General features: G+C 47.2%; 1 protein-coding gene across 3 annotated transcripts in view; it reads right to left on the bottom strand.

Annotated features, from left to right (window-relative positions):
* Nucleotides 1-17205, bottom strand: part of FUBP3 (far upstream element binding protein 3) — a 152329-nt gene that overhangs the window by 29348 nt on the left and 105776 nt on the right. For all 3 annotated transcript variants that reach the window (XM_029611948.1, XM_029611947.1, XM_029611945.1), the window contains exon 6: nt 16979-17036. In XM_029611948.1, the coding sequence (XP_029467808.1) occupies nt 16979-17036 (58 nt within the window). The remainder of the gene's footprint in view (nt 1-16978; nt 17037-17205) is intronic.

The following is a 17205-nucleotide window of genomic DNA, read 5'->3' as shown; positions in this document are numbered from 1 at the left end:
TCCACTGCTCCTAACTCTGAGTGCTCTTGCGGGATTCCTATACCCAGCTCCTGCAGAACAGCTGGTATAAGGGGAGCCAACTACTCCCTGTGGAACAATCGAACCACCTTTGGGTCATCACCGTTGACCGTCGGGACTTCAGACACCTTCTGATCTGGATTCTGGTCCAAACTCGGATCTGAACCCGGGGGACCCTGCGCTGGAACATCATCTGTCCAGGAATCCTCGGGGGAGGTGTCCATGGCAGGAGTGGGGGCCGGAAGCCCAGGAACCCGCCTAATCCTCATGGTTCCTGTAGCTCCAGGGGGCATAGGTCTTTTAGCAGTAGTCACGGAAGCTTCCTGAGCAGCCCTTTGCCACAAGGACTTTCGTGTTTTATAGGCTTTGTGCAGTAGAAGCACAAAGACCAAAGAAAAAGAGGAGGAAGAATCTGAGTCCCCCAGGACCTCCTCCTTGCTTCCTGAAGGGGGCCTCCATGCCTCTGGACCCCCACCAGAGGTTCCTGGCACCGGTGACTAGCTGGGAGGGAAATCCCCCTCCCCCTCCCCTCTATGGCCCACGCAGCAGCCTTGAAGGACAAAATGGCCTCTGTTCCCGTGCTCAGTGAGAAAGCATAACTGGCCGTCCACCACATCGGAGAGAGCCTCCCAGGCTCTCAACGTCGGGACTGCCTGTTTGCTGCTGCGCTCCCCGAAGGGCCCTACTCAGAGAGGCATCGGGAGCACCGCCTGTCCCGGGACAGACGTGCGTGTCTCCACACGTGGTGCAGGCTGCCCCACATGGCATGCTGATTGGCCCTGGGAGTCGCAGAAAGCAGCGCCGGAGGAAGGGGGGTGGGGGAGTTTAGGGCTGTCCACTAAAACCAAACAGCACAGCACCACCAGGGAAAATAAGCCGTCCATCCCCTGTGACTGCTCTCCTTTAACTTTTTTTTTTTTTTTTTTTTTTAGAAACTTTAATACCACAAGAAAAAAGAAAAGGCACTTCCCTGAAGAGAATGGCTGGAAGCTCGAGCAATCCCATAGGGTGAAGGAACTGGGACCCCCAGGTTTAAGCCCTGACCAGCGGTGAAGGACTGACCAACAAAAGGGTCCCCAACCCTGTGCTTGTCCGCCTCAAGAACCAGGGGGGATGACCCTACCAGGAACTACCAACCCCCTGGGAGGCTTTCCGTAGACTCTGACCAGATTTTTATTTTTTATTTTTTTTTTCAGTCAGACTGCAGGCTTTGCACCTCCACCATCTGCTGAAGACAGAGAAATACTGAGGAACTGCAGGAGGCACCTCAGGGTATGTGGCGATGTCAGTAAAATTTTCTCTATCTCCATCTGCTGGAGGGGAGGCAAAACCCAGGAGTCTGGACTGATCTGAGTATGTATAGGGAACCTGAGGTTTCTGTGTTCCAAGATCACATGATACAGACAGAAGCTGTAGTCTGAATAATTTGACGTGCTGGGTGCACAAACCTAGGCAGGCTTCAGTCTCTGATTCTCACATGTTCTTTCACTATCTGCACTCTGACAGCTTTCCTTTCAAAAGTCTGCCTCCTATATGGGCCTAACTAATGTTCGGATCGCATTGAGGGTTAGGATGTTACACCTGTGAGCACAGCTCAGGAACTACAGGACCAGAACTAAATAGCCAACTGAACTGCTCAATAACAAAAGATTACTTTAAAAGAACCCTTTTTCCATGCATATTTTGTTTAGCCACCATTTAATTTCTTATTGAAAAGGATCACATGGTGTAGTGAGAGAGGAAGGATGTAGTTTTTCTCTCTTGGGCTCAACCACTCAACCTCTCTCCAATCTGGCTAAATTTTCTGTCGATGAAAGCTTTAAATAGATGAGAGAAGGATTCGTTCATTGTTTTCTTTGCATTTACCCTGGGTATGTCGAACTATCTGGCCAAAAAGGAAAAAAGAAATGGAAAAGTCTAAAATCAGGAGAATCCAAGCTGGCAGATGCATGCACCAGTGCTGAGCAGAGAGTAGTGAAAACAGTGGCGATCCCTGAACTAAAAATGGAGGTTGTACAGGCATTGGAACCAGAGCTCAAAAGAATCTTTGATAAGCTTGAAGAAGTTTTGACGACGCTAAACAGATTTGATTTATAGCAGTAGAGCAGGTTGTGTCGGATATACAGGATGATTTACATCAAATAAAATTTGAGGTAACTGAAAACAAGGCTCTCTTTACCAAAGATAAGGTGCGCCTGGAAGATCTAGAGAACAGTTCTCTCCTCAATAACTTACGATTTATTGGTTTACAAAAGTTGCTGAGCGAACAGGAGGTGGGATTTGGATAAAAAATTAACTTTGGAAAGTCAGCTTAAGAAAGCAAACCATCTCCTTGCAAATTACAACACAAGTGTTATTAGAGAGGCGTATTTAGCACTGCAAATAGCTCTGAGTTTTCTAGTACATGAAAGAGCCATAAAAAGTATTGCTTATTACAAATTTAAACATTAACAAGGGAATAAAACAGGTAAATTAATAGGCAGCAATTACTTCCAGTCCTCAATTTATTGCTTTGCTTAAATTGTGAAAGGGAACTCCTATCAACTCTAACCAAGGGTTTGTTTCAATTTTAAAGACCTTCTATGAAGCTATATAGTCATTCGAAGGCTGAAATGTGGAAAAATGCAAACTTTTTTGGATAATGTCAGTTTACCTAAATTTACGGAGCAAAATCTCACTTGGTTAAACAGGCCATTCAGCCTAGAAGAAATAATGGGAGGTATTCGGAAAGCGAAACTTTTAAAAGCTCCAGGTCCTGATGGTTAGAATGCTGAATTTTATAAGTTATTAATAGAAAATATGTCACGGCCACTTAGTTTTGTATAACAAACTGTTAGATAAGGGGAAATATCCATATGCTGTGAAGGTAGCTCAAATTACGATAATACCTAAACCAGGGAAGGACCCCACTTCATCTGCTTCATATCGCCCTATTTCCTTATTAAATTTTGATAAATTATTGGCCAAAAATGCTGGCTGATGGGATTGGTGGTTCTTTCGCCTAAGATTATCGCAACACGAAAGGTTGGCTTAGTCCGGATATATGCGTTGATGAATGTGCGTCTATTATTGACTGCCATGCACTTAAGTAATAGACAAATTCCCTACTTGACAGTTATGCTGCTCAAAAGGCATTTGACAGAATTAAATGGCCATATTTGTTTTATCTTTTAGAATACATAGGATTGGAAGGTTGTTTTTATCAAGCGATACAACTGTAATGTAAGAACCCAAAAGTCAGTACAATAGCCAATGGTATTCATTCTGAGCTATTTTCCATATGGAGGGGGTACCAGGCAGGGCTGTCCCTTGTCCCCACTATTGTTTTTGCTTTCCTTGGAACCGCTGTTGTGTCACATCCAAATGTCTCAAGAGATAAGAGGGATGCAATTGGGTATGCAAGAGTTCAAATATGTGGCTATTGCTGATGATATATTGATATTTCTTACTATTCCCAAATTATCTTTGGTGGCTTTGATGCATGTATTTATGAAGTCGGGGGAATTTTCAGGTTTAAAATTGAACAAGGACAAATTTCAGGCTTTGACTCACCCTGAATCTCTTAAAGAGCAATGGGCTGGAGAATTTCCTTTCAAATGGGCTCCTGGTAGTTTTAGATATCTGGGTCTGAGGAAGACTATGGATTCAGGATCACTTTATGATCTAAATATCTCCTTGCTTTTACACCATACTCAGCAAAAGTTTCAAGCTTGGCAGGGGTTGCAGTTCACTTGCGGGACGGATTCATCTTTTTAAAATGGTAGTATTTCCACAATGGCTCTATATTATCCAAACTTTATGTATTCGTTTACAAAAAGAAATAGAAACTTTAGATACCTTGTTGATAAATGTTCTGTAGTGGGAGAAGAAGCCCAGAATCACATTGAAGTACTTGAAGGGGAGTTGGGAGGAGGGTAGCTTAGGGTTTCCAGACTTGGAAAACTATAATTTGGCATTCCGTGAGAATATTCAGATTGGGTGTAACACAGATCTATTTATGTTAATTTAATGTGGAGAATGGGCATTGACTACCCCTTTCAATTTGAACTATGTGTTGCATGTCCCATATTGTAAATCGCCAGGAGGTTAGTCCAAGTCTATTTTGATAGCTCCTATTAAGTGGGCCTGGGTGAGCTTGACCAAGTATTTTAAAAGGTCCTCAGTTTGTTCACCACTTTTACCAATTCAGGGGAACCTAGATTTTACTCTGGGAAATATAACTGATTTCCGGTGTTGGAAATAGAAGGGTATAAACCATTTGCACCATGTGACGGATGAAGAGGGAAAGCTTTTGTCTTTTTCGAAGTTGAAAAATCTGTATGCTTTAAATGATAATTTTTTTTCTTATATCCAACTGAGACATGTAAGCTCTTTACCAATGGAAGCTTTGGACTTGAATCTTTTAGAATCTTTAGAGGTTATTAAACATGAAGAGGCTCAGAAACTTTCATTATCTACCATCTGTAAAGGTCTACATAAATTTGGTCCAGAGATTGACTTCATTGTCTCCGTGACTCATTGGACCAGTGAGTGTGGCTTTAACATTTTGGAGCGAATATTAAAATCTTATTTTATTTACTAATTTTTATATACCGAATTTTTCATGTGAACAAATCAAACCAATTTACAGTAGCTAACATTCATTTAAAAATATCTGCATTTCCAAAACAGAAAAGGAAGTAAATATAGTTTCATAATATAAATAAAATACAATTTTAAACTAAATAAAATAGTAAACTAAATAATCATATTTAAACTGATAGAGGCAGTATAGTAAGAGCAAAGATAATAAATTAAAAAATATACATTACCTTGATATATAGTCAGTAATCTGAAATCGTTATAAACTTAAGGAGCTATCTTCAAATATGGACATTAGAGAGCTGCAAAGGGCATATCTCCCCCATGTTCAAGCCTTTAAAACTGGCATCTCACAAAGTTTTGTGTCACATGTAACAAAGAAAGGAACTCAGATTGAAGAAATTACTTATCTGATAATTTCATTTTCCTTAGTGTAGACAGATGGACTCAGGACCAATGGGTTATGTGCTCTCCTGCTAGCAGATGGAGACAGTTAGGTTTCAAAGCTGACATCACCCTAGATAAACCCCTGCAGTGACCTCAGTCATTCAGTATTCTCTTCAAAAGCCATTGTGGACATACTATTGAAAAACTTGATTAAAAAACTGGAGACCACAATTGTACTTAACCAAACATAAGCGCTGGATCCCAGCAATAATATAGATGCTCTGAACTAGGGATAGGGGGACGGCTTACCCGTAACCTCATGGAATCGAGATTCACCTCATGGGCGATTCCTTGGTACCGTTCATGGGCAATTGTGGGTGGGATGCTAAGTCCATCTGTCTACACTAAAGAAAACTAATTATCAGGTAATTTCTTCATTTCCTAGCATGTAGCCAGATGGATTCAGGCCAAAGGGATATACAAAAGTTACTCGCGAACAGGGCGGGAGGCTGCACGCAATCCGGTTAACACTGCCCTCGCAAAGGCTGCGTCCTCTTGGGCCTGGATGTCCAGGCGACAGAACCTGGAGAAGATGTGCAAGGAAGACCACGTCGCTGTGTGACAGACGTCGATGGGAGACAGTTGCTTAGCTTCTGCCCAGGATACTGCCTGGGCCCTGGTGGAATGAGCTTTAACCTGAAGGGGGTAAAGGCTTCCCTGCCTCTACCTAAGCTCCCGTGATCATTTCCTTGATCTAACGAGCTATAGTAGCTCATGAAGCCGCTTTGCCTTGCTTTCTTCCCCCGTGAAGAACAAACAAGCGGTCTGTCTTGCACACCAGTTTTGAATGTTCCAGATACCGCACTAAAAGTCTACTGATGTTTAAATGGTGTAGGAGGCAGTAGTCTTCCATGTCCTTTGCATCTATCCGGGGACGGTAAGAAAATGGGCTGGTTCCGGTGAAACTCCGAGACTACCTTTGGTAAGAAGGAGGGGATGGTGCGAAGCTGTACTGTTCCTGGAGTAAACCAAAGGAATAGCCCCTGACATGACAGCGCCTGTAGTTCAGAGATGAGACGAGCCGAGCATATCGCCACCAAGAATACAGTCTTTAGTGTTAACAGGCATAGCGACAGACTGCGCAGTGGCCTAAAGGAAGGCCCTGCTAGAAAGTCCAATACTAGATTGAGGTTCCATAGGGGGACCGACATCTTTAAAGGTGGTCGGAGCTGTTTAACCCCTTTTAGGAAACAGGCCAATTCCAGATGCGTCACCTCAGCCCTGAAACAGGAAAGGGTCGCCACCTGGACCTTCAAGGAGTTGAGGGACAATCCTTTGTTCAGGCCGTCCTGTAAAAATTCCGGAATCATGGGGATCTTGGCCATTTGCGGGGGCACCCTGTGCTCCTTGCACCAGGCTCAAATATTCTCCAGATCTGTACTTGCACCAGGGATGTTGAAAACTTCTGCGCACGGAGCAAGGTGGCGATTACGGCCGCCGAATATCCACGCTTCGTCAGGTGAGCCCTCAAAAGGACCAGACCATAAGACAGAATCGAGTTGGGTCCTCGTGAAGAATCGGACCTGGCTGGAGAAGGTCCTTGTGCGTGGGGAGGCAAAGGGGACTCTCCACAAGAAGCCTCCAATTGTATGCATACCATGGTATCTGGGCCAATCTGTGGCCACCAGAAGAAGGACTAATCCTCTGTGGTGTTTAATCTTGTGGATGATCTTGTCCAGTAGAGGCCATCGAGGGAAGGCGTTCAGTAAGTCCTCCTCTGGCCACGTCTGGACGAGGGCTTCGATCCCTTGGGAGCTCTGATCTCATCTGTGACTGAAGAATCGAGGGACCTTCTCATTGTGAGATGTAGCCAGTAGGTCGATGAATGGGAGGGCCCTAGTGCTCTACTAGGACCTGGAAGGCTCTGGTCGACAACGTCCATTCCCCTGGATCCAGACTCTCCCTGCTGAGAAAGACTGCTCTGATGTTGACTTTTCCCGCGATGTGGGAGGCCGAGAACCCTTGTAGGTTTAACTCCGCACATTCCAACATCACGCGGATTGCCTGTCCCTGGAGCTAAACTGCAGGCATGCTAATCTGACAGCTCACGCTTCCAGGAGGTTAATGTTCCAGCACGCCTCTTCCTCGGTCCATCGCCCCTGGGTTGTCAATTCCTGACAGTGAGCTCCCCACTCTCGGAGGCTCGTGTCCGTCATGAGGACAGGCTTACACCCTTGCTTAGCTGAGCTTCCTGTAGCCACCACTGGAGCTGAGAACATACTTCCATCGGCAGGTGGAGGCGAATCAAGTAGTCTTGAGACAGTGTGTTCCAACATGAAAGCAGGGAGCGTTGGAGAGGCCGCATGTGTGCCCTTGCCCACGGTACTATTTCAGGGTTGATGCATTGAGGCAGAGGACCTGGAGATAGCTCCACATCCTGGGGCGCATTATGTTCATCAACTAACGCACTTGGTACATTAGTTTCCTTCTCCTCAAGGGAAGGAAGAGGACCTTGTCCTGCTTGGTGTTGAACTGGACTCCCAGGTACTCTAAGGACTCGGTGGGATTGAGGCTGCACTTATCCATGTTCACGATCCAACCAAGTTCCTGCACGAGGAACCTGGAGGCTCTCTTCCAACGATTTTGCCTGGATCAGCCAGTCATCCAAGTAAGAGTGCACCAGGATCCCTTCTTTCCTCAGTGCCACCACAACCATCATCATTTTGGAGAATGTTCTGGGGGCGGTTGCTAGGCTGAAGGCCAACGCCCAGAACTGGTAATGGCAGCCCAGTACTGCAAAGCCTAGAAAATGCTGGTGATCTTGACGGATTGGAATATGAAGATAGGCCTCCAAGAGTCCAGGGAGGTTAAGAATGCTCCCAGTTGCACAGCCATTATGACGGAGCGAAGAGTTTCCATGCAGAAGTGAATTATCCGCAGATGACGGTTGACGATCTTGAGACCCAGGATGGGTCGGAATGAACCCTCTTTTCTTGAGTACGATGAAATAGATGGAATGATGCCCCATATTTACTTGGGGTGTAGGTACTGAGTACTGAGGAGCCTTATCAGCGTGGATTCCACTGCCAGTTTTTGTGCTGGGAGTGGCAAGGTTACATCATGAACATGTCCCAAGGGATGCTGTGAAATTCCAGAGCGTATCCTTCTCATATGATGTTCAGTACCCATTTGTCAGACATGATCGCGATCCACTACTGATAGAAGAGGGATAGCTGGTCCCCTATCTCCTTGTCCTGTGGATGGGTCGGCCAAATCTCATTGGGAAGTTCGGGTCAAACCTGAGCCCGAACCTGTTCTTCTTTTTGGCTGTCTGTTCCGAAAGGACTGAGACCTTCCCAAGGGCCAAGATGTGTGAAATGACAAGTTTCTGTAGGGCTGGAAGCGCTGAGAGCCCCTGGCCCGACCCCTCATAGGTGAGGGGCACTGCAACCTCTTTTTCTTATCTTCTGGTAGCTGAGGCACTGGAGATTCACTCCACTTACTGGCTAGTTTCTCCAATTCACTTCTGAATAGGAGGGATCCCTTAAAGGGCATCTTTGTGAGGTTTGCCTTAGAGGTTGCGTCCACTGACCAATTTCACAACCATAGCTGTCTTCTGGCCGCCACCACTGAGACTACTCCTATGGCCGAGGTACGTACTAGGTTCGAGCTTGCATCTGATAAGAAGTCAGGGCTCAATTGCCTCTCTGGTATGCGCCCCTGAGTTACCTGCCTCTTGAGAGAGATGCTGACACGAACAAGCCACCAGGGTACAAAAGGAAGCGATCTGCAGTATTATTGCTGGCGCATCAAAGGCTTGCTTAAGGATGAATTCCAACCGCCTTTCGAGAGCATCCTTCAAGGCCGCTCCTCCCTCTACTGGGATAGTTGCTCACTTCATGACAACACAGACCAGGGCATCCACTTTCGGGAAACGCAGGTGTTCCTTGACCGGTGGGTCCAGAGAGTACAAGGCCTCCAAGACCTGTCTTCCTTTAAAAACTTGCTTCCGGGGCATTCCATTCCAGGTCAATCAACTTCTGGTTGGCTTCCAGCATCGGGAAATAGCAAGAGTCTTTCCATAGAGACAACAGGATGGGATTCTTCTTTGTTTATGACATAGAGTCTGTGCCCGGAACTCCCAGTCTTTAGGGTCTGAGAAACTAGGGCCGAAATTCATCTCTGTGGAAAAATCGAAGCATGGTCCAGTGTGGCTCCAGGCCTGGAGGGATTTCCCTGTCCTCCAATGAATCTGCATTCCCTTCGCCGTCCGTGGTGTCTGGGTCCCTGTCCCTGTCAGGGATACCCTTGGTGAGGCGAGGCATGTCCCAAGGCATGCTGATAGGGCTGGGAAGGCAAGGCCTTCCCAGCTGGGGCTCAGCCCAGGCAGGGGCAGTAGCTGACTGTGTCTGAACAAAGGCTTGTAGGCCCTTAAAGAGTTCCAACCAAGAAAAGGCCGCCGAGTCCATATTTAGCCTAGGAGGAACCGGGGTAGTGGCCGCTGAACTGCCCTTTCCCGGGGAGGATGCAGCCACAGAATTGCTCAGGTCCAGGGTGCTACTAGATAAGGTCGTGGCTGACCCATATCCTCCAACTGGGAGGGGCTAGACTTGGAAAAGTTCTGAGAGTCCAGCCTTCCCTGGGCCTCCTCATAGTGCTGACACAAGAAGAATTCCAGGTCAGACAGTGCAGTCCTAATATGGTAGGCAGCACAAAGGGAGTGTCGTTTGAGCTTCTTTGCTGCCGGGGCCATAATACCCTGTAGCTTGAGTGTTGAGCAGTTTAGTGCCTCTCGCGTATGCACAGACCTGCCTCGGTGCGCAAACCTAAGCAGCCGGTTGTGCACGCAGTTATGCCCACAAAGGGCCGGCCCGCACTGTGTGTACTGACGGGCAATGGAGGAAAATGGCACCGCAACAAAACTGTGTGCAAGATGGCGCCGCTGCGGCCAGCCACGTGGAGTGCTCACCTAGCCTGAAGCGGGGCCTAGACCATTGGGACGCCGCTCAACCCGCTTGGAAAGCCCCTTTCCTTGTCCTAACGGGATTGGGAACGACATTGGTACGGCACGCTGAGCAAGGAGACCGGAGGGAAGGCTTACCAAAGCCCTTCCATGTCTCTGAATAGGAGAAGTTCTTCATTACTTACCTGGGTTCAGTGCTTACCGGCTGAATACAAAGACGGTCTCCCTTTGTGGGGGGAGAGAGCTTAGGCAGTCACTGCCGCGCTCAGCTTCTTGCACCCGTTGCCTTTCAGCTGCTTCAGCAGCAAAGTTCATGCTGGAAATCGGCTACCGGTCCAAGGCACACCTCTGAGGGATCTCTGAAATCACCTCAGGAATTCTCAACTGGGGGAGGGACCCTTAGGTATCACAGCAGGAGAGCGGGGCTTGATCTTTCTCCCAATTTAGAGGTAAGTTTAAATTTCTTCTTCAAACTAGTGCTGCAATCCCGCTAAACACCGCTGCTGGTGTGGGGATAGTGTGTTCACATCTTTTAGGAGACTGAGATATATTGAATGGCTGAGGTCACTGCAGGGGTATATCTAGGGTGACGTCAGCTTTGAAACCTGTCTCCATCTGGTAGCAGGGAAGCACATAACCCATTGGTCCTGAGTCCATCTGGCTATACGCTAGGAAATCATTTTTGGACTTGTGGGTCGACCCAATCTTTTTTGGACTAAGCTTGCAACTTATCTCTTCAAAATACTGGGTGTTATGCTATCATGAGGATTCCAGAGGTGATGTTATTTGGACAATTTCCTCAGAGGGTATGAAAGAGTAAGAGAGATGGACTTTTTATTAGAAAGGCCTGCGTTTTAGGAAAAAAGTTTATTCTCAACAGTTGAAGTAGACTGAAGCACCATCTTTTTGGGAGTGGAGGAATTCTTTGCATAACATGATGCAGATGGAAAGAGCAAGTTTGCTTATCATAAACTGTGTTTTCCGTGGATAGCAGGATGAATTAGCCATGACTTTGGGGAACGTCCTCCAGTCTTCTAGGTGGCAGAGCTTTCTCAACGCACAAAGAGCTGTGCTCTATGTGCTGTGTGGGAGTATCTCCCATGTGACTCCCATCCTGCCTCAGTCTGTTATCCAAGCTCTGGACAGAGTTCGATAGGAGACTGTCTGGGTAGGCAGGCAGGAATTGCATGGCTAATTCATCCTGCTATCCACGGAAAACACCATTTATGGTAAGCAAACTTGCTCTTTTCCGCAGATAAGCAGGCTGAATTAGCCATTAATTTGGAAAGTCCCAAGCTGGAAGGTTGGAGCATCAGCACCCCCTGGGGGCAGTGTACCGCCTCTTCCAGCTTCCAATGACGCAATCAACCTGACCTGTGGTCACGGACAATCTCTCACTTGTCCTTGACAGAGGATGGGTCGATCCTCTCTATCCTCTGCGGCCACCTGCTGATGAGCAGCGGTGTAATGTATAAGGCATGCAACATTTGCATGGCGGCTCGCGAACATCCATGATGAGCGCATCCCTCATAGTGTGATGGATGCTACAATTGCTCTGTCTTGGTGACCTCGGCACAGCATCAGAATGCTTTATGTTTGCTAGAGCAAGACAGGATGCACTGGGACCCAGAGCCCGGGCACTTCAACTTGAAGGACAACCCAGTTGGGATTGCTAAATTCCGAGTGTACGCAGCAGTCACAGTAGGTTGGGCAGATTTGGGACACAATGTGTGAAGTCACCTTCTGCGCCTGCCTTAAGTAGCTCTGGGAGACAGTTGGCACAGTTACCGCCTGAGTAAGACAGAGAGCCGAGATAACCCCAGGAAGTGAGAGGACTTGTTCATAGCACTGCCCTGTCGCAGCAAGATTTGAGGTATGATGAAGTAGTGGATAAGCGCCCGTTGTTCACTGACCCTCTTTCCTGAATTGAGGGCGACCCGGGCAGACTTTCCCCTGGCATGTCTCTGGTGACAGCTGTCCGACGATGCATATATAGAAATGAAACATAGAAACATAGAAATGACGGCAGAAGAAGACCAAATGGCCCATCTAGTCTGCCCAGCAAGCTTCACACATTTTTTTCTCTCATACTTATCTTTTTCTCTTAACTCTTGGTTTTATTTCCCTTCCACCCCCACCATTAATGTAGAGAGCAGTGATGGAGCTGCATCCAAGTGAAATACCTAGCTTGATTAGTTAGGGGTAGTAGGGGTAGTAACCGCTGCAATAAGCAAGCTACACCCATGTTTATTCCCTTTACCCAGACTATGTCATACAGCCCCTATTGGTTGTTTTTCTTCTCTCCTGCCGTTGAAGCGGAGAGCCATGCTGGTTATGCATTGAAAGTGAAGTATCAGGCCCTTTTGGTTTAGGGTAGTAACCGCCGTAACAAGCCAGCTACTCCCTGCTTTGTGAGTGCGAATCTTTTTTTTTTTTTTTTTTTTCTTCTCCCCTGCAGTTGAAGCTATTCTGGATATGCGTGAAGCCTCAGCTTTTCTTATTCCCCTGCTGTTGAAGCAGAGAGCTATGCTGGAAATGCTTGATGTATCAGCCTCTCTCCCATGCCATGAAGCAGAGAGCCATGCTGGATATGCATCGAAAGCGAAGTATCAGGCACATTTGGTTTGGGGTAGTAACCGCCGTAATAAGCCAGCTACTCCCCGCTTTGTGAGTGCGAACCCTCTTTTCTTCTCCCCTGCCGTTGAAGCAGAGAACTATGCTGTATATGCTTGGAAAGTGAAGTATTAGGCTTATTTGGTTTGGGGTAGTAACCGCCGTAACAAGCCAGCTACTCCCCTCTTTGTGATTGCAAATCCTTTTTTCCACATTTCCTCTTGCCGTTGAAGCTTAGAGCGATGTTGGAGTCACAGTAAGCATCTGTATGTTTATTTAATAAGGGTATTGTCTCCGGGCAGTAGCCATCGTTCTGGTGAGCCACCCACTCTACATTGGCGGTCTCTTGACTTTATGGATCCACAGTGTTTATCCCATGCCCCTTTGAAGTCCCTCGCAGTTCTGGTCTTCACCACTTCCTCCGGAAGGGCATTCCAGGCATCCACGACCCTCTCCGTGAAGAAATACTTCCTGACATTGGTTCTGAATCTTCCTCCCTGGAGCTTCAAATCGTGACCCCTGGTTCTGCTGATTTTCTTCCTACGGAAAAGGTTTGTCATTGTCTTTGGATCATTAAAACCTTTCAAGTATCTGAAAGTCTGTATCATATCACCTCTGCTCCTCCTCTCCTCCAGGGTGTACATATTTAGATTCTTCAATCTCTCCTCGTACGTCATCCGATGAAGATCCTCCACCTTCCTGGTCGCCCTTCTCTGTACCGCTTCCATCTTGTCTTTGTCTTTTTGAAGATACGGTCTCCAGAACTGAACACAGTACTCCAGGTGAGGCCTCACCAAGGACCTGTACAGGGGAATAATCACTTCCCTTTTCTTACTCGATATTCCTCTCTCTATGCATCCCAGCATATAGCAGAAACCTGAGTTGAGTCAGGCTCGAGTTTCACGGGATCACTCTCCTTGACTGCTGGCATAGCCAGAGGTTCCTTCGGTAATCTGGAGTTCAACACTAGGTATGACACCAGGGAGTATTACTGAGGAGATGATAGGCTGCGATGGCGCTGATGCGCCCTTTCCGATGCCATTGCCCTTCTTACTCGGCATGGGGGAGAAAATCTTCTACACACTTCCTGGGTAGCAGAGAAGGTTTGATCCATGTTTTCCACTCTACCTTGCATACTTGGCGCAATTACCATGGAAGTCCTTCTAGGCAGGGTACTTACTGGAAACCCCACACACACACACACACACACACACACACACAGTGTGCTTCCAGATCGGTAGGTTCAGGTATGTTGATGTGTCCTTCAACCTCCCCAATGTTGGATGCTAGCAGGAGCGCATTGGGTGGAGGAAGGATTACTCTTCCTGACAGCAAGTCTCGTGTATGTATATCGGCATTAGCTTCCCAATGGATGGACAAACAAGGCAAACGTCCCATGGTCTCCGTGGACCATCGAGGTCCTGAGTGTGATACCGATCCCATTCGAGCTTCGTCTCTGAGTGGTCCTCATTATATGCAGGATATGAGGAAATTATATGGTAGTTCTCTTCATCTCTGGGAAGAGGGAAGCATCTTGTACTAGGTGAAGTCCGTGTAGGCAGATGGGGGAGCCTGGATTCCCTATTGCTTTTGGTGACCAAGGTGTACTAGGGTGGTCCCCTGCCTGACGAGGTAACCTGCCGCTGCGTGGCTAGATTTCCATTCTCAGGAGTAAGGTGTCACCGCATCCATCTACTGTGGAATCCCTGCACAGGCTGTGGCTATTCAGAGTGTGAGGCCTGAGCTCCTATCTACTGCCAGACGAGTCTTGCTTTTCGGTGGCCATCAGCGGAGTTGATCCTCCTTCCTTGTCTGTATAGAGGATCATCCTCTGGCCACCCGTGCGGGCCATGATTAACACTCTCACCAGAATCGCTTGGGTTTGAATCTGATGTGTATGGGCGCCTCTGTCTTTGATGGAGGTGTGGTACATCCGTTGGCAGATGGCCCTCCTTTGGGCCGCCGTGGAAGGTGACTAGCACCAGAATTGCCACCTCTTAAACTCGTCATATGTTGATCTGGCCTGGTGAAGGGGGCAGGCATTGTATCCCCGTGTTGCCCGCCTCGATTATTAGCGGCCTCCATATAACCGCATGGCTGACACTGCTATCATTTTCTGACTGGTTACCCTTGCTGGCTGGGCACTGCGCCCTGCCACTAATCCAGCCACAGACCATGGTCCTTTGATTTGGGTAGTCACATTTTGTTTTACTTTTTGCCAACTGTTGCCCAGGGCCACCAAAGAAATTTGTCAAATTTGGCGCTTCGTTTTCCCGGTCTGTAACACATTGTTACAGCCCTAAGTCATCCCTTTCTCCAATGAGTTGAAGGGTTTGGGCCCCATGTGACTGATAGCAAGGCCAGCTTCCTCAGCGCTGTTGCCGGATCACTGACACCCCAGTCGCAACTAACACTGCTTCATCGATATCCGAAGTGGTCGTAGTATGCCATGAACCTCCACCCTGGGATCAGGCAACCTCAACAGACATGACCAATGTGCTGGACAGGAGAAACATTCTTCCTTCTTAGGCAAGAGGATGGTTCAACCCCATGCATGTAAGCAAGATGGACTGACAGCCTTACCACTCTGTCATCCTGATCAGAGAGATGTTTGGTCGGAGAATTTTGAGCACAGGCTTGAGCGGGAAGAGTTTTTCAAAGGGGGCCTAGCTCAGAAGTGCTAAAGTCATCTCACTGACTGGCGATGCTCTCCATCGATGAGGCCTAACAAGGTATGTCCACGTACATGTGCTGGCTGGCCTCCTAGGCCTTGACTATATTTATGTTGGAGCAACGCCTCCACAGGTCAGCGTACTTCCAGCATCGACTGCACGTCGATGCATCGGCCAACTCTTCCCTGCACCTCAATCAGGTTGCGACACCTCTGTGCCAGCGAAGGGAGGTACGCAGCTTGGGATCCCCAAATGGGAAGATACCCGCTGCTGAATGAGTCAATGCACCCCAGCTTCAACCAGTCACTCTGACGCTTCGACACAAATGCCTCGCTGCATCAGATGCATCACACTGATGCATTGGGTGGCTAGTCATTCCACAATGCTCCACTCTGAACTGGCATGGGGTGCTTAACAGAGTCCCTGGCTCGCTATAGGACCTTGCCGAAGAGGCCCTCCCTGTCCTCATTCTCGGGGAAATCCCTTCTGGGCCCTGGAGTGGACTCAATGACACCTGGTCTGACACAAGCAGCACAGTCCCAGCTTCCGCCATCTGTTGTGAATCTTCCTCCAAACAGTGAACGAAGGTAACTAAATTAATAACAAATATAAAGTAAGAGAGAAAGAGCTCTGCGCACACCCAGCAGCGTGGAAAGAACAAGACTGAGGCAGGATGGGAGTCACATGGGAAATACTCCCACATGGGCACATAGAGCACAGCTCTGTGTGCTTTGAGAAAGCTTTGTCACATGAGGACATTCCCCAAAATCATGGCTAATTCAGCCTGCTTATCTGCGGAAAATCATAGCTTCAAATGCAACTTTCAAGTGACGAATGATGTTTATCACTGTCTGGGAAAAGTATACTCAGACTTTAACACCAAGAGTGAGAAGTTTGGTATTAAACACTGGTTCATGGGCTGCTTTTATTATGATGTTTCTTCCAATTTGGACACAGGTTTTTGTGGGTAATGGGAATGACTGAGGAATAGGATCTGTTTATATGGAATGGGGTGAGTAGGAAGAGGATAGAGGGAGAGGGATGGTAGCTAGGAAAGGTGGGGTAAAAATGTTCTACTTGTATTGCTTCACAGATACCTTTGAAGTGCTTCAGAATCAATGTACTTTGAAGGTCTATGTGTCATGTTTCTCTCTGGTTTTTTTACCTGTCAATAAAAAGTTTGAACATAATCTCTTGAAAAATCAAAAGCCTTGAAACAGGGCTGGTTTGCTATGTAATATGGAGTTGCCAATAATGCTCAGGGCTCACATTATGGCAGAACTGAGGGATTTTGAAAAATTTCCAGAGAAAACAAAAGTGAATCTCTAACTGCAGGGAGCCTGAGATCTGGCTCTATGGGTAGGCCAAAGCTGGGAGTAGAAAGAGGCTCCAAGAGCAACTCAAGACCGAGAAGGTAGCACATCTATATCTCTGGGAGATTGGGAGTTACTCATATGCTTTAGGTGTCTCAGGCAAGGGTTCATTGTAGCCTGGTGATCAAGGCAGAGATCTGTGAAAGCAGAGACCAAGTTCTGAATCCTATCTCTACCTCCTCATCCCTATGAACAAGCCACTGATATGCCTTCCAGGCAACTCATGTCTTGCTTGCCTGACCATTTTGACGATTTTGCTGTATACATTGCTGTAGAGATCAGGTAATGAAGGACATGCAAATTGATTTCAATAATTCCTATGGAGAATAGAGGAGCAGCTCAAGATTAATTAGACAGGATACGGATCTTACTCTATGCTCTCAGTGGTTCCAGTCAGCATACAGGGTCTCTCTGGCATCCCACCACTATCTGCAAAGAAAACAAGAGCAAGTTGACTATGCACCTTATGATACAGTTCCCAGAGTCAAGAAAGTATGGGACTGACAAGTACATCTGTGAGAGTGAAAAAAAAAAATCAAGTTTTAGTGCCTTGTGACTAAGCCAAGGAAATGACATTTTATCTTAAAAGTGGGAATAA

The sequence above is a fragment of the Rhinatrema bivittatum genome, chromosome 8 (assembly GCF_901001135.1).
Source record: "Rhinatrema bivittatum chromosome 8, aRhiBiv1.1, whole genome shotgun sequence".
Lineage (NCBI taxonomy): Eukaryota > Metazoa > Chordata > Amphibia > Gymnophiona > Rhinatrematidae > Rhinatrema > Rhinatrema bivittatum.
This window is presented reverse-complemented; position numbering and strand designations above follow the sequence as displayed.